The sequence below is a fragment of the Aptenodytes forsteri genome, unplaced genomic scaffold, assembly GCF_000699145.1.
Source record: "Aptenodytes forsteri isolate BGI_AS27 unplaced genomic scaffold, ASM69914v1 Scaffold322, whole genome shotgun sequence".
Lineage (NCBI taxonomy): Eukaryota > Metazoa > Chordata > Aves > Sphenisciformes > Spheniscidae > Aptenodytes > Aptenodytes forsteri.
Window position 1 is genome coordinate 1032584 of NW_008795045.1, and position 15450 is coordinate 1048033.

The window sequence follows — 15450 nt, forward strand, 5'->3', positions numbered from 1 at the left end:
TTCCAATTCTCTCCCCCATCCCACCGGGGGGGGTAGGTGGGTGGGGTGGGGCGGGGGGAGTGAGCCAGCAGCTGTGTGGTGCTCAGTTGCCGACTGAGGTTAAACCATGACACAGGGTTTGAGGTAAAGGTGGTCTCCAGACTGTCCTTTTTGTTCTCCTCAAAGACAGATAAATTTTTAGCCTTTCTCTAGTCCTCAGACACCTCCCCCAAACACCAGCATGATAGGTGCCTCACAACTGTATCAACCAGCTTCTCTTGCAGTACCCTTGGGTAAATCCCATCCAGTTTCATGGATCTGAATATATCTATTTTCTCCAAATAGTCCTTAACCTGTTGCTTGCCCATTGCTGGCTTCTCCTTCTCCTTCCTAAAACATGCTGAAATGTACAGGATTCTAAGAGCAAGGTTTGCCTGATAAGAGTGAGGCACAAAAGGTGTTGAGTTCTTCAGTCTTTTCCCTTTTGTCCATCACTAATTTGTCTTCCCCATGCATCAATAGGCTCACGTTCCCCTCAACTTCTTTCTGCTTTCAGGATACATATGCCTGTAAAATCCACTGCTGTGACTCTTTGTGTCCCTAGTTAGCTCCAGCCAGGCTTTGATCTTCCTCATTTTATCTCCAAGAGCAGAACCAAGGCTTTCCATACTCCTTTGTTGTTCTGGTTTCCACTCCTTGGTCTCTTTTTGTGCTTCAGGAAGCTTTCTGTTTACCCAAGTGAGTCTTCTGCCATAATTTCCAGTCTTCCTGTACAACAGGGTGGTTTGTTCCCAAGTTCTCACCAAGTTTTTTTTTTTAAATTCAGTAAGCACCCTTCTCCTATGAAGCAGCTGCACAGAGGCTTCAAAATTCATTGAATTTGTGAGTGCCAGGATACATTGGTGCTGCTGTCAGGAGGAATGACCAAAGCATAGGCAGGTACTGTGAACAACCAAAGTTAAGAGGGAAAGTATGCCACTACAGATGAGAGTAACAATCTAAATGTATAGCCCAGGCCCGCAGGAGGTTTATACCGAATGCAATAGGCTGTACCGCTGGCTGAACATGGTGATGTGAAGCTGCTGCAGGTACACCTACCCAGTGCTGCAAGTTAGCCTTCCAGTTCTACTGCCAACATCATTCCCGTTTCCTGCCTGGGTATCAAGGACTGACAACAGTAGTATCGCTTTCAGTGAGACAGTAGCAGGAATTGTGCCGAGGTCACTAAATTAATTTCACATGAACTATGAAAAGAGCAGAGCAAACTCCAGACTGGCACCTGCTGGAAACTGTTCTGTTTCTCACTACAGATTTTAAGCACTAACAAGTATTTATTATTGATAAGATAGGGAAATAATTTCTATTTTACTGAACACATGAACTTTACAAAATAAACAGCACAAGGACAGACCTCCAACAGAGAAGAATAAGTGTGAAATGAATGATTAAGCAGGAAAGGAATGAATAGGCTTAGATGCCTGCCAAGAGTCACATTCCCCAAACCACTGCATGTCTGCACCGAGAAAACCTCCGGTTATTAAATGTCGTTGTAAACACGATCAATCTCCTTCTCTCTTTCTTTTTTCCTTTTTTCTTTCTTTCTTTTCTTTCTTCTTCTTTCTCCTTCTTAAGGAAGGGAGGAGAGAGGGAGGGAGAAAGGAAGGAAGGAAAGGTACTGTCGGTATTATTGGAAACCAAGAAGAAAACTGGTGGATAGTTTAACTCTTACCGTCATAATAAATTCCTGCACTCGATTTAAGAATGGGAGCCATTAGGTTAGCTTGGCTTATAAGGAGCAATGGAAGTCAATTACTTTTACTGTGTGGCAGCTACCCCTAAGGTTTTTGATAGATGAAGGCCAGTACATGACAGTTATCAAAGTATTAAAAATATTCCAGTTCTCGCACATTTGTTTTTACCTATTATGTCTGATAGTGCAAGATGTGGTTTGCATTAACATCCCCCAAACTCTCCGTGTACTAACTACAAAATAATTTGAGTACCCTTACAAAGTAAGATATATTTACTTTGCTAAAGCACGATCAACTAAAGTTCTCACATACTTGGAGGAGAGAAAACAATCATCGTATCTAGGGATTACACCACTTTCACTTTGTAAACTCTAAATCTTTCGAGTTTACAGTATAAAGATAATTTATAATTATGATCTACCCAAGCCCTTGAAGAATGGCTGACTATATAACAGATCCACTAGCAATAAAACATAATGATAGGGCTCATGCTATGAAAAACTAACATTTGTTTACATAAATTAGCCCCTATTTAGTAATTACACTTATTGCAGTATGTCTGCAAGAAGGTAAAGCAAAATGCAACCCTGGCAGAAGCAATACTGCATCCATTATAGTCTAGACAGAGATATGTCGGAGAATTATGGAGCATAATTAATCGGTTAATGCTTTCTATGTGTTTTTACAATATGTGGAGCCACGTTTCTAGAATAAAATGTTTGTGCTAATGCAGTAACTTTCTACTTTCTGAAAAGAAATACTACCAACTGCTGTTATTCAGTCCAGAAACAGTACCAAAAAAAGAAAGTGTATAGCGATATAAACACATGCAAACCCCCACACAGATGCACACACATCTTTCTTTCTGGGGTATTTACAAGTAATGATATATTTTCATTCTAGAAAATAATCATATCAAAGTATTTAAAGTACCTATAGGTTTGGAGGAGCAAATGGTAAAACAATCTGATTATTTACAGAAGATCATCTATGTATACAGAAATGTGACATACAGGAGTAGCGTGCATCTACACAACCAGCACTTAATTCCGGTGCCTAGTTAAGCAAGCCACCTAAAACAAGTCACAAATTGCTTTTATAATCAAAGGAATGTGAATGATTTCCCTTAACTCCTCCCAGGTGGAGATGCTGCCTACTTAACTTTGGGTACCTCAGTTTTCTTGATTAAAACCCAAACAAAAAAACCCTCAATGAAAAAAAAAAAAAATTCTGGAAAATCTGGGATTATTTCAGTGCCCAAAGACTCTTTTAGTCCACTTTTCTACAATCTAACTGAAGGCAAAACCAAAATTACCAGTCCTCTCAAAAGTAAAGCCAAAACAAAACAAAAAAAGCAAACACATTATTCCTGTAAAAAGAATTAAAAATTCCCACATCATTCCTGTGAATTGTGCAAAATTTCAGTTCAGAAAAATTCATCATTCACGTGAATCTCCCTTTCCCCTGTTTCAGCGCTGGTGATCCCAGCGGCAGCCATGCTCCACCTGATTTTGCTGGTGGATCCTGTGCCTGTGTGGGGATTGGTACTGAGCTCTTGTCCTCAGTAACCTCTGCAACCTAGTGACAGGGAAGGGTGACACGATTGTGCCAAGGAGTGGGCTAAGGAGGACTATGCTGTTTCCAAGACAGATGATGTCTAGCGTAGAAGACATCACCCTAGTTACATCACCATCCTTAGTGTGAAGTTAATAAAGCTGCATCTTCCTTCTTAAATTTGTCCCAGGGGTTGATCATTCTCTTGTGCACAGCAAATATTCGTGCAAACTCGTAAATGCTTGTTTCTGCCACTTGGTCATGCTGTAGGTGAATGTAAACAGAGTAATTCGTCTCTGCTGTGCCCCCTTTATCACATGGCCTATAAAAAGAAAGGCCTCCCACCCAGTTTGTTAACTAAATACGAGATCTCTCGTTTCTGCGGGGCTACAAAACCTAAATACTTCTGAGGTCACAAGCTGTGCCCAAGGCCAGGCAGCTCTAGGTCTACCCATTGACTGCAAGTGCTCGCCTGAGCAGCCTGGAGTGCAACCAGACTGTGAGCACAAGCAGCTAACTGTAACACATGGGTAACTACCGAAACTACAGATGATAGTGCAAATTTTCTCATATTTGCATAGATTAGAAGACACTCCCTCTTAGCATGAAGTCTGGCAACCAAAGACAGCAGGTATCAATCAAAGTCAATCAATTCGACCAGTCTACTGAAAAAGGTCCTCAACACAAATTAATTCTATAAAAAGAACCCAGGGAATTGAATGAGTATTTTGATGTAAATGAAATATTTTTATTTTCTAATTCATTATATATTTTTACTTTGTTAGTGGATTAAAAAAAAAATCACCCACATTTGTATATGCACAACACCTACATTGTGCCCCATTATGCTCTCTCTTTTGAAACACTTTCCAAGTATTGTGCTTTTGTGCATAGTAAATCAGATATAAAGATGGGTGAATGACAGCAGGGGAAGAGGAGGAGGCATATCACAATGCTACTGTCCTTCAAGGGAAAATGCTGAAGCTGTAACCAACTAACTATAATAAATGAGTACCTGACAAAAAGAACTGAGTTGTGAAAGTAAAAACACTACACTAGGATGAATACTTCAGAAGTACTTTGTCACAGAAATCCTCTGTATGTAGTGTGCGATCCCAGCTAAAAATACTATCAGGCAGATGTTAAATGTTTTTATATAGTACATGCAGATGCAGTTAAAATACAGGATTTTTTTTTTTTTTTAAATAGAATGTGTTCATTCTTTCCAAAGGAAACTTTCTCAACAGTAATACAGAACTTGAAAATACAATATGAAGCTAATTTAGGGAAGGCAATAGGAAAAAACCCTAAACCCCACAAACCTCTGGTATCTTTGTTTAACTAATTTTTAAAGAGGGAAGTCTTCCACCCTGCCTGCCATATTAGACAGAAACTTCGCACAGACTTTGCTGGCAGAAGACAGGAAAATCCTCTCGTCCTGTTCTGTTGTTGCCTTTCTGAGGCAGTGTCCGCAAGGCTGTGTGCGTATTAGTGAGCTATAGCTGGAAATCCGCATCACCTTGCCCTAGCTTTGAACCCTCTCACTCCATGTGTGAGAGTGTTAGTTTTTATCACATCCAGAGAAATTTGCAAATTGAATAAAAATGATGAAACTGAATTAGTGATGGGCATCACATGCTTTTTAGTTCAGTCTTTATAAAAGTCTCAATTTACCCCCAAATTAACTGTCCACTTTGCTAATCCTCTCAGAAAGGGAGAAAACCATTTGATTGCAAGTAATGGACTTCATCTTCCCTTCTCAAAGTGTTCTCATTAGATCGTCCTCTCTACTCAAGGAAAAATCTTAGGAAGTGCTAAAACTCCTCTATGGAGATGTGTAGTGACAGTAAGAACACAAGCTCAACACTCACTGGGCAAAGTTTCACAAAAGATGACATCCAGAAATGATCTGCTGCTTTTCAGCCTTCAGCTCAGACATTGTGAGTGGACTGTAAGCTAAGCAGGCTTGGCAGTCTGTAGCCTATTTCAACACACCCCCCAAGAGCCATATTTTTATTTATTTACTCACTTCATCAGGAGGCTTCCCGGGAAAATATTTCCAAAACAGATAAAAGTAAAAAAAGTTTGTAAGTGTGGTTAGTGGGGACTGCAGGTCTTAGGGCTTCAGCGCTAAGGATATTACCGGAGAGCGTTTCTCACGAGCTCTCAGTAGCTCACCAACTTGCAGAAATGCGGAATGCCATCAAAGCCTTCTCGCAGCAAAAGACTTGAGCACTGGCTCAACTTGAGCTGCTGGCATTAATTACGCTTGTGCTTGAAGTCAGACAGTTCACATGCCCAAAACATTCTGAAAGGGGGTGATAAAACGTTTACTCTGTGATGTTGGCCGGCTTATCCAGAAGGATGAAGCAAGCTCAGCGCGCTTCACACAGATCTCTCTACTGAAAATCCTCAGACTGAGCAAAGAGACAAAATGATCTTCTCACTCCTAGGGGAAGTTTCTTCAGATTTGAAGCAGTCTATCATAAGATAATGAGGGAAAGCTGCACAAGTATGCCCTGCCTTTTCTTCACTATGCAGGGCCATGTGTTTTCACATGTTCCTTTTTCATATTGCCTAGAAATGCAAACAGTTTTAAGAGGAGAAAATCTAGTTAATATACAAATCAAGCGATTAGCACCAAAGAACCTCAACCTTACTGAATATTATTTCAGTATCTGTGGTGGAATTGAGGATGACTGTGTTTCTTGTTTTCCTTGGGTAAGTAAAACATCATCCTCTATCATCAGTCACCATGACCATGAGTGGTGCAACAGAATTGTCACAATCAGATTTTCTCTCATGCTGAGACAAATAATATTTCCTGTGGAGCCAGATTATACCAGTTTTTCAAAGTACCCATTCGAAAAGGACTATCCAGGATTTTGGATAGTCAGCAAAGCAACAACAGAGGTACACTCTGGTTCCCACTGACACCTGTGGCCCTTGTGATTTTGTCCAATGGGCCCAGATAGCTGAGAACAGAATTGGCTCCATCTCTTCAGCTTCCCACGCAGTGACCGCATGGACGCGCTGACACTTTCTAAAATACATGCATGCCACACAGGCTTGGGGACTCTTCCCCAAAAGAAAACAGCTGTGCCACTGTGATACTCAGCTCTGCAGCTGGCCAGAGAGAAGGAGGCCCGCTGTAGTCAGTTGGGCTTGGAGTCAGCCCTAATCAAGTCAGCAGGCCACCAAGATTCAGATCATACTTTACTACAGTGTCTGCCAAGCTAACACTCACTATTCCATAAAGGAAAACTGTTCCGAAATGAAAAAAAACCCACAGAATCTAAGCCCCTTCACAAAACAAACTTTCATTTTTTTCAGAGCATTCACATCCACATGGCTTAAGCTTCTGACAGAAGGACATGTAAATTAACACTACCTAACCATGCAAATATGAGAGGCCATTTAATTTTCACATTAGGCACTAGTTAGCAGCAGGCATTCAATCTGAAAGGAATTAAAACCATCAAAAGCTGGGAAAATAGTCAGTATTCAAAACATACTTGAGATATTCAACACATCCCTAATCCAAGGCTAGGGTACACCATAAGCCATTCAGCCTAAGAGGCAGCAGTTGATAGTTTTGTCATCGCTGCTGAGCCTAAGAATATCATAACATGAAAGCAGAGGTACTGAGGCACATTCATTCTTTTCATATGTGCGTGTATAATTTCCAGCAACAGTAAATTAGTAAATTACAGGAAGAACACACTCCTGCCACAGCAACAAGTAAATACTTATAACTGTATGGCACCCAGTTAAGTTGTTGGGTTTTTTCCCTAAAAAAACCACATACATTCATGTTAAAGAGAATAAAAGATCCTAGTTGAAGAATAGGAACTAAATTTCAGCTAGGTCCTAAATTATCAGACTCTGACATATAGGTCCAATATTTCTAATTTGTATCCAAACATGAAGCCCCATTGAAATATGAATGAGTTTCCTCGTTTGCCCAGGGATCACTTAAATAATATTTTGAAGATGGATGTTGACAGATCACTTTTTGGCTCTCAGTGCAAAATCAATACATTGGGAGTTCCTTCTGTGTTTGAAGGCAGATTTAGGCAGAGCAGCCCAATACCTCTTATCAGACAAAATGATGGAGGAAGGAAGTACGCCACCAAAGCTTGTCACATGTTTTAAGTATAGGAGAGCAAAAAGTGTCTGGAATTATGCTGTACTATTTTTCAGACCAAAGGAGAATACAAAAGACATTCCATAACATCAGTTTAAAAACAAAATTTCTGGTTGAGATTTTGATCAGCTTGAGCCCATAATGAACTTCCAGAGCTATGTGGAATTTTTAGCATCAATTTGATAGGTTGAAGTAATGCTTTTACCAGAAATGCTGAAAAAGCATTAAACTTCAGAGTGCTATTTGAATACCACTGCTATAATTAATACAGTATGACCTTGTATAAACCTTATAAGTTTGTTCATGAATATGCAAAGTGGGAGTAACTGCACTGTGAAGAAAAAGTGGGGTGCTTAAGTATCTGACACAGCTACACATTTAATTCTGTTGGTACTTTTCCCTCGAGTATCTTCTGAATAAAAATATTACAGCAGCAATCAGAGGACACTGATCTATTCATACTAAAATCTCCCTCCCCCTCCTCCCCTGTCTTCCCCCCCCCGAATCTTAACATTAGATTTTTATTTCAGCTACATTTCTGAACGATCGCAGCATTCAGTAAGGAACAATCTCTCTCGTATCTTGCAGAAATTTGCCTCTGAAACTTTATGCTTAACTGGGATGCAATCATTGTGGCCTCTCACGACCGGTTTGTGACTTTTTTCGAGACTGGACCTTTCAACTTCTTGAAAAGGTGAAATACATTTTCCACAGCAGACTGACTCTTATTAATTTCCCGTGATTTTTCCCATTTTGGTTTGTGATTGGAAGACCAGCTCATTTTTATATATGAGCTAGTGAAAGTTTTAGGCCTTTTTAAAAATAAATTTTGCATAGTTCATGCTCATGAAAGCAGCCTGTCTGAAACTTTTGAATTGAGGTGCCTGAAATTTGACACTTAAACTCACCAACAACATCAAAACTACAAATGATTTTCAGAGCTGGTAAGTCAGTGATAGTCTAGAAATACTCAAAGCTTCTAAAAACCAGGCTCTTACATAGACACCTACTCACTGATTAAAATGCCTGCCATTAGGTAAATGCAACTTACGAGTTTACTCCTTTCTATCTTGTTTTAAAAGACAAGAAACAGCAGTTCAGCTCATTTTCTCTCCTGTGAACTATGTTCCCGTATGGTACTCTGGGAGGCATTATCAAGGTTATTAAAGACAGTTTTCTAGAATTCATCGCGTACAAGTAATACAGAACTTCTGAGCTAATATATTTAAAAGTAAGCAATATGCCATGCAGCTTTAACTGCAAAGACAAGATGTAGAAGTTGTGATCAAGATACCTTCATTTATATTAAATTGGAAATTATCTGGTAGTCATTCATACGGTACATGTCAGGAATCCTTCTCGGTTTCTTCAAAATAATGGAGAATTGACATTACCCCCTCAGTTCCTCCACAGCTTGTTGTTGCTGGGACCCAGGAGCATAAATGGTATAATTTTAATAAGGATTTAAGTTTTAGTGAAAAGGGATTGAACTTCACAGAACCAGACATTAAAACTAAGCTTTTCCTTAGCTTCTTGACAAGGCTTTCCTCTGCATTTACTTCCATCTCCAGGTCCTAGAGAAATTCCCAAGCTGAGGAGAGCTGTCAGGAGAGTGTTTAACAACAGACACACCAGTATAGCCAGTAGAACCCTGGAGTTTATGAACTCTCTAACCTGATTCAACATCCTAGTTGTGGCCAAATGAGATTTAACACATGGTGTGTAACTCTGTAGACTATGTAAAATATAACGTGTTTCACCGCAATACATTCATAGAATGTAGCTAGATAATTGGCATCAAATCTACTGATCTGATGGTCCTTGGATGTGAATTACACCAGCTTTGTAATTTTAATAGCTCAAAATGTATTAAAAAGACAAGAACAGTGGTGACTACCCCTCTCTCCAGGATAAGACTGGATTTGAAGAGGCTAAGAGGAGGAAAAATTGTGGGTTTGGATTTGGACAGCTTACTCTCTACAAGTGGATAACCCTGCCTCAGTATCCCTCTAGGTAGTTGTCTTGCTCCCATGCCTCTTGCTTGCTGGAACCATTTGTAGTAGAAGTCCCTCCCTTAAGTAGAAGTCCCTCCCTTGAGTAGGCTGCCAGTGGAAACACACAATTAATATGCGTTTTGTTCTAACTTTGGATTCTGACAGGCTTCTTAATGGAGCATGGGCTTTCTTGTTATCTGATGCACAAGATTGCAAGGTCAGCCTGAGAAGAGCTCCTGGGCTCCAGAAAAAGCAAGGGAGATACTGAGACGGGCTGGCAAGCCCAACATCTCTAGATCCACTACAGCATACATGGTGATGGACAAAACACGACTGTTCTGCTGATAGGAGGAGAATCATAAAATCAGCAGCCAAGGTCCTGGTCCTACTGTAAGAAGCCAGCTCCATTTATACCCAACTGAAGATATTCAGAGCTTGCACCAGTCCATAAAGACAGAAACATATTTTAGCTTCAGTAATCAGCCCTTTTATGTCTATATGTGTATACACATATACACATGCACATATGTACATGTATCAGTTTAGTTCTTAAGAAACATGTTTCATATATATATAAAAGAATGTTTCGTCATATATATGTATATTTCTTAAGAAACTAAACAGATGATGGATATACAGTCTGTGCTATTTATTTTATGCTGCTCCCATGTTTTCTTTTGTCAGTATGCAGCAGAATGTTATATTCAAAACAGATTATAGAAGGTCCTAAGAATAGGAATCAACAGACTTTGGATGCTTAGAAGAGAACTGGAGCAGAAATAAGACAGTGGGATAAATGCATTAGCTGTAAATGTCTGTGGAACAGATCATTCATCCACAAAACAGTTAAAAACATGTGATATTCAGGCATCATGGTTAACACAAACTGTTTTAACAAGGTAATTTGTTCCTTCCAAAAGTTGATCTATCCACAAAATACTGCAGGGTCAGTTACATTCAATTCATGTTTTAAAAGCACTTTTCCCCTTTGCTTTTCTACTCTGAGAGCTTGCTACGTATTTTTTTCAGTTGAAAAATAATTCATGGTATTTTGTGAAAGGTTTGACAAGGATGAAAGTATCAAGTATGAAAATCTGAAAGGTATGGGGCTTTATAAACAAAAAATTCCTGAGTTACTCTCCCACACAACTTCTAATCAACTAATGGGGTGGGAAGACACATATTTTAATAGATCTTTGATTTTCACAATTGCCCCATACGTTCACTGTAAGATGAAAAATTAAATAGAACATGGAAGAAAGAAAACCACAGCATTTTATGATTTTGAATCTAAAACCAGATCAGAATCTTAAAGCAGTAAAATCTTAAAATTCCTTAAAGTCCTCAGATGAGATTCTATTAACTTAAATTCATCTTAAAATTCCTAGGAAAAAACAAGGCTCCAGACTGTATATCAGGACAAAAACTCTTGAAAAGATTTTGTCTGGGATTTTGTCGGATAGTCTTTGGACGGAGATCTAGTTTGGTGATAAGTAAGCTTGACACTTCAGATTAAGACAACATTGTACAACATGTCTCCTCTTGATTTCTAAATTTCAGATTAGGGATTGTAAACCCCCCTATAAATAACTGGGATTCAAAATTAAGTTTTCACTTGACTTTCCCTAATAAGTCTAAATGAATCCGAAACTATAAACCAAAGATACAGTATTTCCCTAACACAAATAAAGAAGTCACAGCTGAAATCCAAAAGGAAAAAATTCAAACTTTCACAGAGCTTAATGAAGTAAAGTAGTAGTATCTCAGTGGGGAGGCAAATAAATTGGGTGATTACTCTAGCACGTCACACTGAGGTCTGGCAATTTATGAAAGATGAGCACTAAGAATAAATTTTTAATTCATAGGTATAACGCAGTATTTAGAGCTTTGAATTATCTAAACCATTTCAAAGTATTCAAGTTATGTGAAATTAATTAGTACAATATTGTATTAAAGCTCCCCCCCCCCCAAATCACAAAAGAATTAAGTGGAGTTTGTAAATAACCTATTTCAGGAAAGAAGAAAGTAACAGGAAAAGAAGGTCCGATTTTGCTGCTGTTTTTCACATGATTTCATACTGATTTCAGCTGGATTACTGTGCGACTGGAGTTGCAGTACTGGTCCCACACAGCATAATTTTAAATGTATTAAGAACTTGCTCAAGAATGATAATGAATAAGCAGAAAAGAGTACTAAAACTTGTAGCTAATAGCCAACTTCTAAATTAAAAAACCGTAAGAAACTCTCATCAAGAAACTGAGAAAAGGGAAGATCAGCAGAAAGAATAATAATTCATATACTGTAGTGAAAAACACAAAACAAAGATCTGGCTATTCCTAAATAATGGTCATTGCAAACTATTTATTAGTATTGTATATGGAATGTATTGTATTACAGCACCTATCAGATATTATTTAAAGCTTTCAACAGTGGATGCATCAAAAAGCCAAAGGCACAGAAGACTGAAAAAAAAAGAAGCCTCCTAGCATATTTGTTAGCATTAAACCTTACGTCATACAACCTGATGTCTCTAAAACTTGTCAACATCAGAGATTTAGAAACATTTGTCAAGTATTCTGAAGACAGCTACTTTTCCTATGATACTGAGCACCGTCACTGATAATCCTGATGCAACTGATACTGACCGGTGTCCCTTCAAATCAACTTCAAAACAACTCAAACAAAAAGAGAAAAAGAAAACAGCGAAGCACAACCAAACCAGAGTCTTAGAAGAAATTCTCCCATGGAAGATGACAATGGACTTTCCATTTACCAGGTAAGCACAGCCATGTCTCAGCCAGCAATGCCATTACATCTTCTTGCTTTTCATTACCTCCCCATCCAGTGAGATCTTGAAATGGAAATACGAGGCTTGTAACTAGTCACAAGTGGAGAGTGTGAGAGCTGTTCAGTTCATTGGGAGTGGTGGGTATTTGAGGAACGCTAGCTAAGATACTACCTGCACAGAGCATGCGCTACTCCAGTCATCTCCAGTAAAACACAGAGCTTTCTAATCTCTTCTTTCTGGCATTCACTATTTCCTCCATCCTACAGTCCCATTATCTTAGCTGAATACAACACAAGAATCCAGTCACCATTTCGGAGGTCAACTTACACTCTTCTTCCTTGCACAAACTCAAACTTGACATTTTGTTCAGAGAGGGAGAGATTTTCAACAGCGACTGGGGAAAGGTAAACAAGAAAGCTCCTGCTGGTGTGAAGCAAAAGTAAGTTCAACCCTCTCCAAATGTTCTGGCTCTGCCAAAGAGCATCCACACAGACTACGTGGGATGAAATTATCTAAAGAAGATGGATGAAGGCCAAATAAATATCTGAAGCAGTTAGAGAGGAGAGAAAGGTGCATCTGGGAAATAAGGAGGGTTTGAGATCAGAAAGATATTAAAAGGCCATACTATGGTTGAAGGGCCTGGATTTAGAAGGAAGACCAACCTGCTCAGGACAGCCATTCGAATTATTACAGCTACCTGGGAAGGATTCAAGAGTTATAATATGCACAGTCTTTTGCAGGCAGATATGAGCTTATTTTGCATGAGCTGACCAGAAGCCATTCTGCTATGACAGTGTACCATCAAGCACTTGGTAGTAAGCCTTGCTGCAAAGCACTGTGTATTTCATCAGGCAACATACCATTCTCATGTGGCCACATGTCCTCAAGTTGACCCAGCGTGCAGGCTACAGTAAGCTCACATCAGTTTGCAAATGGGCGTGCACATACACTCACAAAAAAAAAAAAAAGAAGAAAGATTTCAAGACCAATGTGCAACGAATCCATCAACTATGAGGTAGGATGAATTGAGGTTTGCAGGATCAGGGATGGACGTCAGTCCCTGAGAAGCAGTTGGGAAAAATTAACAGGAAGATAGAGCTTATGGTGTGGGGAGACCAACGCTGAACATGCCCGTTCAGATAAGAGGCACCGTGAAGCCCCAAATTAATAATGGACACTTCTTTCAGAAGCAGCTTTTTAACTGAGACAGGTTAAACATCGGAAGTGTGAAAAGTATAACACGGTACATGTCTTTATGGAATGACTTCTGTCACAATGATTTGAGCAACTTTTTTTCTAGTGATTTGAACGTAATGCAACACAATTATACTACCAGACTCTTTTCAAAATCAATACAACTCAGATACAAATTCCTAGCTTCAGTCACATATCCCAACATAGCTGGTATTCACATATACATACTTGCATTTAAGTCCAATACAAGTATATTTGCAATATGGAAGTTACTACCTTCTATATTTCATTCTCTTCTGATTACATATAAACTGTCAATAATTATCACTTTTTCCCTTAAACTTTTCAGATATTACTTCTGAAAGGGAGACAGTTAATTTGATGAAACAGCACAAAGAGAAAAAGGTGCTTGCTATAGATATGTAAAAAATACTGCTATTTTACTTTGCCTCCCAATCAATGTTTTTTTTTTTATTTAGCTCTTTGATGGGTATCTGCTTTGAATGCTGCATACAACTTAGATTGTATTACTGATACATACTATTCACGTAACAATTTTTCTGTGATGTATGTAAAAATATTAACTAATCGATTTTCATGTCTCTCAGATACGATTACAGAATCTCCAATATACAAGGAGAAAAAAAAATGCTTAAAAGAACTTGCCTAATTTTATAAAATATTTCAACAAAATGATACGGATTGGAATTCAGAAATTGCTATGACTCAATCCTTTCGTAAGGCTTTATCAGAACTGAAAAGCTTCTTACTCATCATATTTTCATTCTCACATCTATAGTGATTTTTAGGAACGGACAGATCATGTTGCACATATTTATATAAGTGCACCTTGGTGCTGCACATACAAGTTTGGCATACAAATATAAATAAATACCATACTTGTTAAGGATCTCTTTAAGTATTCTAGTTGCACAATGTTAAATTGATTGGTCTCTTATTGAAATCCATTCCTCATTTTCACAGAGCAGAAAAAATCTACTTTATTTATTTATCATAACTCCAGCAATGGCATCTGGAACCCGTAAGGCATGTTACTTCTTTGAGCATCTTCATTACTTTTTGTGCTGATTAAATTGGGTGTAATAGTGAGAACATATTGATTTCACTTAAGCAACTGGGAACTGGGACCAATCTACAAGGAGAAAAACATCTGTAATATACAAGCTTGGATGAGAAGATTGGCCAAAGCTGTTAAGAAAAGAAATATGGAAAACCCACAGCAGCGCCTCTAGAGATTGTTTTTTGAATGGCCTGAAGCTTGTTTTCCAATTAATTTACAGCTTTAAGTTTACAGCACTGAAAGGCATTGTCTTTGCTGACACACAAACCAATTATTTACTTTGCAGATGCCTAAGAATGAGAAATAACAATTCAAGCCAAAGCAAGATGATTAAGGCAAAGCAAATGTTTCACAGTACTCACCTTAGGCACCCAGTGGCATTGCGCAGCACCTGTGACGAATGGAGTTGTATTTTATGATCATCCTGGAGCGGAGAGTTTTCCCATCCAGAGTGAGGGATGATCACTGCATTGGTCAACACTGCGAGGGCATCCTGGATGATTGGCATTTTCAGTGCATCACAGGAGGATAGATTCCAGAGAACTCCTACAAAAAAAGCAAATGACTAATAATTAACACTTACTGCAAAAAAGATTGAATAGATTTCCTTTTACAAACAACCCACCAAAACATTTCACAGCATTGGTGCGCTTAATAAAGCTGTTTCTGTCAAGAAAATATAAGACTACATTGTAAATGGGGCTGAATGACACCTGCAGACTTTTGCAGTGGGAATATAGCCTTGAATACACAACAAGTAGTCACAGCAACGTTGAAAATTTCTCAGAGCTAAGCCTAAAAACTGAGCAGCTCGTTATGATCTAGGCTTATTTAGGCTGTGAACCACATGTGGAATGAAGGAGTATTACATGTATTTTTTTAGGGCTTGGGCTTCAGATTTCTGCCTTCAAAATAAAATTAATAAAAGCCAATAGCAGAAAATAGGTTCTGATTTACGCTAA

The 15450-nt window shown here is 38.7% G+C and overlaps 1 protein-coding gene across 1 annotated transcript in view; it reads right to left on the reverse strand.

Moving 5' to 3' along the window:
• The window catches only part of CTNND2 (catenin delta 2), a 287386-nt gene that overhangs the window by 131121 nt on the left and 140815 nt on the right, over positions 1 to 15450 (reverse strand). The window contains exon 5 of the mRNA XM_009276983.2: positions 14851 to 15034. Coding sequence (XP_009275258.1) covers positions 14851 to 15034 — 184 coding nt within the window. The remainder of the gene's footprint in view (positions 1 to 14850; positions 15035 to 15450) is intronic.